The sequence below is a fragment of the Amborella trichopoda genome, chromosome 8 (genome assembly GCF_054954075.1).
Source record: "Amborella trichopoda isolate Santa Cruz 75 chromosome 8, AtrichopodaSantaCruz75HAP2 v2.0, whole genome shotgun sequence".
Classification (NCBI taxonomy): domain Eukaryota; kingdom Viridiplantae; phylum Streptophyta; class Magnoliopsida; order Amborellales; family Amborellaceae; genus Amborella; species Amborella trichopoda.
Genome location: NC_142343.1, coordinates 38,292,400 through 38,301,272, shown reverse-complemented (window position 1 = coordinate 38,301,272; position 8,873 = coordinate 38,292,400). Strand labels below are relative to the sequence as shown.

Genomic DNA, 8,873 nt, shown 5'->3' with positions numbered 1-8,873 from the left:
TTCCCCCTCTCTCTCTCTCTCTCTCTCTCTCTCTCTCATCGACGGAAGACGTCGTCTCCGGGCAGGTGGAAGCAACGACGGGTGCGGGTCATCAGGTGGGGCGCACCATCGATGCTGACCGCGGTGGTGAAACTGCTGACCGCCTCATTCCCCCTTTCTCTCTCTTGATTTTAGGTAGGCGCTTTCTCTATCTAAAATGTATTATCTCTTCAGATTTTTTAGGTAATCTTTCAATTATTCTCTTTTTTTTTTATTTAGGAAAAAGAAAAAGGAAAAAAAGAAACGCGAGGACTGATTATAAGGAATCTTCTCCGGTCGTTTCGAAAGTCATGCGTTTCATACCCGGTCAATCGCCCAGTAAACACGTGCCGAGACTACACGCATGTGTAAGAGTATATGATTATAATTTGGGTGTCATTTGAGGTGAATTTAGTGTTGGTTTAGATATCAAGGCGGGTGAGGGTGGTGGTGGTGGGCCAGAGCAGGGAGGAGAGAGAAAGAAGCTTTTGTGCGCAGGCAGCTTCGTCTCTCCTCACCCTCTCCTCCTTTTCTTGCCTTTGTTGACTACTGGTTAGAGAGAGAAAGCTATTATATTGTGAGCGTGCATTTCTTTTCCAATTGAGAGAGAAAGGTTTGGGGGAGAGAAAGTGAGGTCCATCATTTCCTCTCTCTTTCCTGCAGAGCCCATATACATATTCTTTAACCCCCTCCCCTCTTCCTCGAGGAGCGGGGCGCGGCGGCCACTCTTCCCTGTGATTTTGCTCTCCATCTCTCTAGATTCCGAGTTGCAGAAGGACGTAAGTCTCATAAGGTAAGGGTTTCTTCCTCTCCTCTCTATCCCTTGCCACGTTTCTCTTCCATAGCTCGTTTTTTATCTGAAATTTTGATGAGAGAGAAGATGGGGTTTCTCTCCCATTTCTCTTCCATGGCTGGTTTATTGACCGAAATTTTAATGGCAGAGAAGATGGGGTTTGTCTCTCCTTTCCCTTTTTTCTTCCATGGCTCATTTATTGTCTGAAATTTTGATGAGGCACTGTTTCTGTAATTTCTCAATTTTGTCTGCTTTGAGACTTCGGATCCTCTAATGAAAGAGAATTAGAAGGGTGGTTTGATTTTAGAGAGAGAGAGAGAGAGAGAGAGGGAGATCTATTTGAACTTCTCTCTCTTGATGATGGGTGGTTAGTGTTTTTTTCTCTCTCTCTACAAAATTAACGGATTTTCAGGGGTTAGGGAGGCGGTTTCTATGGCGGTTAGCAGAGACGCATTTCTTATGTGGGTGGTTAGGGGTTTTTTATTTTTACCGCCTCGTATACGACAGCGCTTTCTTAGAAATGGCCGACTGGTTTTCACTTTTTCCCGTACTATTGTTATTTTGGATTCTCGAATCGGAGAAACCGAGGACAATAACCCTATTTTTGCGCTCTGTAATCACCCTCGCGATTTCCTGGCTTACTTTCCCGGCGTTAAATCGTCCTTCCATATTTCTAGGGTTTCCGATTTGGTCTGTGTCTTCTCTCTACAAAGCTTCAATTGGATTAGGGTTTCTTTTCTCTTGTATTTACCAGGCTGCAACTTTCTAAGGTTTGGATAAGGTCCTTTGTGATCTGATAAGGCACTGTCTGGTTTATATGTGCCTCTTAATCAAAGGCTTTGTATCTTTGTTACTTTAATATTTCTGTTATGCTCAATAAAGGCTCTGTATCTTTGTTATTTTTACCTTTCTGTTAAAAATCTGTGCTGCTTTGGGTTTATTTTCCTGTGTCTTTGTAGGTTCTTTTTCTAGGGTTTCTGAGAAGGCCCAATCTCTTTGCTCTTTCTTTTATTCTTTACCTGGTTGTTTAATGTCTTTTATGCAGAAATCCCCTGTGTGTTTTGGGGGAATTTACTGGGACTTATGAGATTCTTTTATCTCCTTTGCATTATGGTTTCTGAACTGCTGTTCTTCCCTGTTTGCTTGGTTTTTGATCCATTGATCTCCTGTTTTTTGGGGTTATATTTTCTAGCTGGTAACTCAGATTCTCTTGTTACTGAAACAGGGGGTTGTTGTTAACCGAGCATGTGTGGGGGCACTGAGTGTGCGAAACCGGTGACCGCCTTGGCAATGGACCCTTACCACAAAACCAGTGTGGACCATGATTCAACTTTCTTATTCAAAGACATCGAAGTAGGCAGCAAAGGCAATGGTTACTCATCTTTGCTCGAGCTTTCTGCCTCCAATGATCTGATCAGCTTCAAGCAGGCTGTCGAGGAGGATGGCTCTGCCATTGATGGCACTGCCCTCTGGTATGGCCGACGCAGCGGCTCTAGCCGCATGTCTGTTGAGCAGCGGACCCCCCTTATGGTGGCCGCGCTCTTCGGCAGCACCGATGTCCTCTCGTATATCCTTTCGGCTTATGAAACATGTGGCATCGATGTGAACCAGGCATCGGGTTCTGATGGTGCCACTGCCCTGCACCTAGCGGCAGCCTCCGGGGCATCCTTGGCTCCTGAAGCAGTGCGCCTCCTTGTTGCTGCCTCTGCAGACCCGACGCGCCCAGATGCCCTTGGTAACCTCGCTGCTGACCTTGTCCCTACTGCCCCACACCTCACCCCTTCACGCCCTTTGCTTGAGGGCTTACTCGGTCGCAAGGCTGAGACTGAGGACCTTGGTTCTGTGCCTCCCCCTGAACAGGGACTGAAATCAAGCGAGAAGAAGGAGTACCCGGTTGATCTTTCACTACCTGATATAAAGAATGGGGTTTTTGGGACTGACGAGTTTAGGATGTATTCTTTCAAGGTGAAGCCGTGCTCGCGTGCATACTCGCACGATTGGACTGAGTGTCCATTTGTGCACCCTGGAGAGAATGCAAGGCGGAGGGATCCAAGGAGGTACCACTACAGCTGTGTGCCATGCCCTGACTTTCGCAAAGGTGCATGCAGGCGCGGTGATGCGTGCGAGTATGCTCATGGTGTGTTCGAGTGCTGGCTACACCCTGCCCAGTACCGCACCCGACTATGCAAGGATGAGACCGGGTGCACACGAAGGGTTTGCTTCTTTGCACACAAGCCTGAGGAGCTCCGGCCCCTTTATGCATCGACTGGTTCTGGTGTGCCGTCACCAAGATCAAACTCACCATCGTCATCACTTGAGCCTCCTATGAGCCCACTTGCACTTGGCTCCCCATCAGTACTCATGTTACCCTCATTTGCTACCTCGACATCTGCTATGTCACCTTCATCTTTGCAGCTCTCAGGGGCTGGGTTGCAGGGCAGCAGGCTGAAGGCAACACGGAGTGCCAGGGACTATGTCACTGATGATCAACAGCTACTTGACGAGCTCTCATCGAACTTTGCTGCTCAGTCTCGGCTCAACCCCCTCAACATTAGCCGGAGCGCCAAACTTAGGAGCCTTGCGGCTGGGGTCTCACCTACCAATCTAGATGAAATGCTCTCTACTGAGGCAGCGCTTGCACAATTGGACGCAGCCATGCTAACACAGCTGCAAAGCCCGACATCCCTACAAGCACGTCAGGCCCTACTTGGCCACAGCTCAACTGGGTCTAGTTCGTCGATTTCCCCGGCCATGGCTCAAGCCATGCTTAACCAATCAACCTCCTCTTTTTCTCCAGCTATGGCGCAAGCCATGCTGAACCAGTCGGGATCATCTCTCGCTCCAGCCATGGCACAAGCCATGCTGAATCAGTCGGGATCATCACTCTCTCCAGCCATGGCGCAAGCCATGCTGAACCAGTCAGGATCATCACTCTCTCCAGCAATGGCACAAGCCATGCTGAACTCCTCCCGCTCGGCTGCATTTGCAAAACGTAGCCAGAGCTTCTGCGACCGCGGGCAAGGTGTGCTCGGGACAATGGCCACATCTCCGCCACCGACATCAGCGTTCGCTGATTGGGGCTCGCCAAACGGTAAACTTGACTGGGGTGTTCAGGGTGAGGAGCTTAGCAAACTTAGGAAGTCAGCTTCTTTTGGATTTCGGAGTAATGGGGTTGTACATGGCGGCGATGACCCCGATGTCTCGTGGGTTCAGTCCCTCGTAAAGGACGGCCCGGCATCTTCAAGGCTTGGCGGTGGGGCAGCAGTGACGGAGGATTCAAGGTTTGGAGGGCAGTTTGTAAGGCATCACCAGGAGTTGCAGAGTGCCGAGTCATGGTTCGAGCAAATTTACATGGAGCAGGAGCAGATGGTGGCCTGAGGCCTCCATGAAAAAGGAAATGTGCTCTCTCTCTCTCTCTCTTAACATGATACCCATGATTCCAATTTTTTGATTTGTTATATTTGTTAATGGTGGAAGGAGAAAAATAGTAAGGAGAGGAGGTTTAAAACTGGATCTCTCTCTCACTCTTATCCGTATCTCTAATGATAAAGAAGTATATCGAGTATAGTGCTTCTAGGTTGGGGAAATGTTTACAGTGGTTTTTTTTGTTCTTTCTTTAATTTCTTCTTTAATTTTTTTGTTCTTGTCTGGTATTGTAGGAGAACATTGGTTGAAGGGGGTGAGGATTTGTCTCTCTCTAGGAGAATCCTGACCCTTAACTTGCAACTTTCAATTATTATATATGTACATAAATATATATGAGTAATGGATCTCTATTCCTTAGTTCAGTGCCTCTCATTTGGTTCTGTTTTGTATGCTTGAGAAATTAAACAAGCACATGCTTCTTCTTGTTTGGTTTATGAGAAATTATATAATAGCAATAACTACATGCTTCTTCCTCTGTTTTTGCGTGCGCAGTCCATGCTTTGTCTTTCATTCTTTTTTTTTTTTTTTCCTTTTTTTTTTTTTTGTATAAATGGTTCTCTCGGACTTGGTAATTGGACTGGGGAATTTTATGGAATTTTTTGGAAGCTGGAAAATTGATATCTGGAAGTTCTAGAAACTTATTTGATAACCCTTTTGGAAGTTCTCATAGAAATCGGGCTTTATAGGGATCTAATAAAGTTTTACCGACATCAGACTTCATAGAAAGATAAATAGAAGGGAGAGAGAGGGCAGACGATTTGGAGAAAATGGACAAGGATAAAGGTGCTGAGAGGAAATGGTACATTTTGAAAGAGAATGAAGTTAGAGAAATGACACGATTAAAGGGAGCAAAGATACGTGAGATTGAGACGTTTTTAGGGAGAGGAGTTGGAGAGAAGGCATGATTGAAAAAGACAAGGTGAGTTAGAGAGGCATTTTTAGAGGGTTGAGTTAGAGAGAAGGCGGAAGGCAGGAGTTAGAGATGAGAGGCATAGTTGGGGAGAGAGGATTTAAGGAGAGAACGGACACAATTATTGAGAATGGTTAGAGAGAGAAGATACATTGAGAATGGTTAGAGAGAGAAGATACATTCAGATCGAAGACCTAGAGAGAGAAAAAAGAGCATGGTTAGAGAGAGGATTTAGAGAGAAAGAGAAAGAGCATGCTTAGAGAGAAGATATATTCAGATAGAAGAGTTGGAGAGAGAAAAAAGAGCATGGTTAGAGAGAGGACTCAGAGAGAGAGAAACGATACATTATTTAGGGTCTGTTTGGTTCTTTTTAGACTTTAGACCAATGATCTTATCATGGCTACTTTGATACCATAATTACTTATCCTGATCTCGTTTTCTGCCGACCCCATCAGACCCATAGAGGGCTCGGCCTCGGCCCATCAGAGGACCGTAGGGTGTGGGGGGGCCACAACTATAAGTTGCGAACTCCAGCAACCTCCACTTTGGTTGGAGTGCACTCAACACCTTGAAAAGAAAATTTTTTGGTATCAAGCCAACCACAAAATAAACGAAAAATAAAACACAATAAAATGAAACAAAAAATAAAGCACAATAAAATACACATAACTGTCTAAGACACAGAAGGCCCAACATCAACAACAGTCCAAGACACAAAAGGCCCAACATCAATAACAACAGTCCAAGACACAAAAGGCCCAACATCAACAACAGTCCAAGACGTAAAAGACCCAACATCAAGACATGGGCAAGCTTTCTAGGCTTCCCTACAACATAAAACTTATATACTTCCCCTTATCCAACCCTCCATTCTGAATGGAGGGTTAAGATTGCCCCAATCACAATGTCACGTCTCTAAACTATTTTATTTTTAATTTTTTTCTATAAACTATTTTGACATTAAATTTTGGATGTCCATTCTTCTATTAAACTTGCACTAGTGAAAAATATAAATATTTTTTTCAATAAAATAAAATGACCAAAATACCTTAAAAAGTTTCAAGGGGTATTTTGATCATTATATTTTATCAAAAAATTATTTTAAATATTTTGTATAGATGTGCCCCAATGAGAAGATGGCACATACCAAATTTCATATCCATACAATTTGTATAAAAAAAATTAAAAATAAAATACTTTGAGACGTCGGATCTAAGATCCAACGGTGAGTGACTCTCTTGATCAAAATTGGACGGCTAGATGGTAAGGGCAGCCTAGATCTTCTATGCTATAGGGGAAGTATAGAAACCTTTCCCTCGAAAAATTGGACGGGTAGATGGTAAGGGAAGCATAGATCTTGTATGTTGTAGGAGAAGTATAGAAACCTTTCCCTCGAGACATATTTACCCAATCAATATGGATTATACGACCAGACTGCCAACCAAAAGATACACTACAGAAAATAGAGCTTCAACAAAATGGGGTAAGGAACCCCAAACACGACCACTAAGACACGCCACTCCAATCACGGTTAGCTATTACTTTACATGGAGCAAAAATAATAGAGTGAGTTGTAAAGGCCAGTAAATAAGATCTAGGTGTACTTACAAATATTCTATCATGTCAATAATTGAATAATATTCCGTCATGTCAATAATTTAGTTTTATGCAAGTCTTACAAAACATGAAATCATGCGTCAAATTCATATTTAAACAAACGTATCATGCATGATTTATTTCGTGGTGGAGTAATAACTAATTAGATTAATCAGGTATGTAAGTCGATCAAATCATTCAAGCATGAGCATCATAACATATTAAAACATTTAGGCATGCATGTAACAAGCGTAATCAAGATCAAGAGATACCAACTAACTCCAGAAGTAAAAGCCCCACCCATCGGCCAATCAAATCATGATGCGTAGAGCCTCTACCATCACAATCAGGAGAGAAACACCATCAATAGGTAAATCCATTGCGTAGTGCCTCACACACGTATACAACTCCATCGCAATGTGATTCAAAAATTGATAGGCACTGGTATTGTAAGATACTGCCATTTCATGTGCATTTATAACGAGAGAGTGCTACAATACCAAATGGGTCCCAATGAGTAGTGCCTCACATAAGTTTTGGGGGAGCGACTACCCAAACACACACACTCCTAACTCTAATCATATCATAGAGAGAAGTGAAAAAATCATAGCTGCTGGTACAATATCTCATAAGATCATAACAGAAGCATGTCTCCATGCATACATTTATTATCAGAAGAATGTTAGTATACATGAATCATATAACAAAAGCATGTCTCCATGCACACATATCTTATCAGAAGCATATTATCATGCATATATCATATAACATAAGTATGTCTCCATGCACACATATCTTATCAAAAACATGTTATCATGCATAAATCATGTAACATAAGCATGTCTTCATGCACACATATCTTATCGAAAACACGTTATCATGCATAGATCATATAACAGAAGCATATCTCCATGCACACGTATCTTATCGAAAGCATGTTATTAGTGTCATATCAGAATCATATTAGAAACATATTGTTATACATAGATCACATACTAGAGGTATATCATGAATAATTAGTGGCATGTCACATACACATTCTTATAAAGAGATATATCACCTAATTGACAAGAGTCACGCTTCTTATGCATACAAATCATATAAGAAATATGTTATTAATAATAAGTATCGTCTCAAAGCATGCCAGGTACAACAATTGGCAGTGACGAGAGTATGGTCCAATCCCGCTAAAATTTTTGGGTTCCCAAAGTGAGCATAGTGTGCTTATTTGGGCATAACTTTAAACTTATCCAATATTGAATTATGGGACTTGTTCTATGATAAAATAGACTCAAAAAAATTATATGACTTTTGTTCAAGAAAAAACACGAAATTATCGACCTAAATGGGTCGATTCACTTGATCATTAGAGAGTGAACTTTTTGCCCTGCAGCAGAAACCACAACTGTCAACCCTCAAGTGAAAAGGCCCTAACATTTAGAATATGTAGAATTTACTCATGAGGCATGGCTTTTTGAAAATTAGACTAAAAAATGTGCAACTTTCATTTAGAAAGTAACGCCAGAAAATGGACCGAGGTTGGTCAAACTATATGATTCTTTAAGGGGTAGCATTTGTTCTATACAGTAGAAACTACAGATGATATTCTACTAGAAAAATGACCATAATTCTCCGACTATAGAGAGTTTTATCATAATCCCAAAATCAAAATTAATCTAGATTCATTTATTTAATATTTCAAAGTGGTTTCATCTCATTCTAGTAAAATTTGGTCAGTCAAAAACTTCACACAAAAACATACCAAATCTCTAGATTTTCAATTCACAGATCTGACATGCTTCAACAAATAGTTAATAACTTTCAAATTACATGCGATATTAACAATGAGTATTTTTCATGTGGAAATACATTCAACATCCTACTGACCCATCAAGATTCATGGTCTAGGCTTAAGGTACCCTAACAATCGCTCAAACGTGGACCACAATTTTGGAAATCAGAATACCTTTTAATAAAATTTTTTGTAGGCATACACCCACACTCACACACACACATACACACACACACACACTTGAATTTTACATTTGAATTAAGCAAAAAAACATGTATTAACGTAAGCATGAAACCATGAAAAATAAATCTATTTACTTTGCTCCAATCGAAATCGCC

General features: G+C 41.9%; 1 protein-coding gene across 1 annotated transcript; it reads left to right on the top strand.

The window, feature by feature from the left end:
* The first annotated feature begins 620 nt into the window (after positions 1 to 620).
* On the top strand, positions 621 to 4,594 carry LOC18433422 (zinc finger CCCH domain-containing protein 66). Its single transcript, XM_006843512.4, has 2 exons — positions 621 to 811; positions 2,037 to 4,594. Exon 2 carries the CDS (start codon positions 2,057 to 2,059, stop codon positions 4,187 to 4,189), a length of 2,133 nt encoding a protein of 710 aa, XP_006843575.2. The 5' UTR covers positions 621 to 811; positions 2,037 to 2,056; the 3' UTR covers positions 4,190 to 4,594.
* Positions 4,595 to 8,873: the final 4,279 nt, after the last annotated feature.

Bases quoted from the DNA above. Each gene is read 5' to 3' on its own strand.
- LOC18433422 (XM_006843512.4), top strand. From the start codon at position 2,057: ATGTGTGGGGGCACTGAGTGTGCGAAACCGGTGACCGCCTTGGCAATG.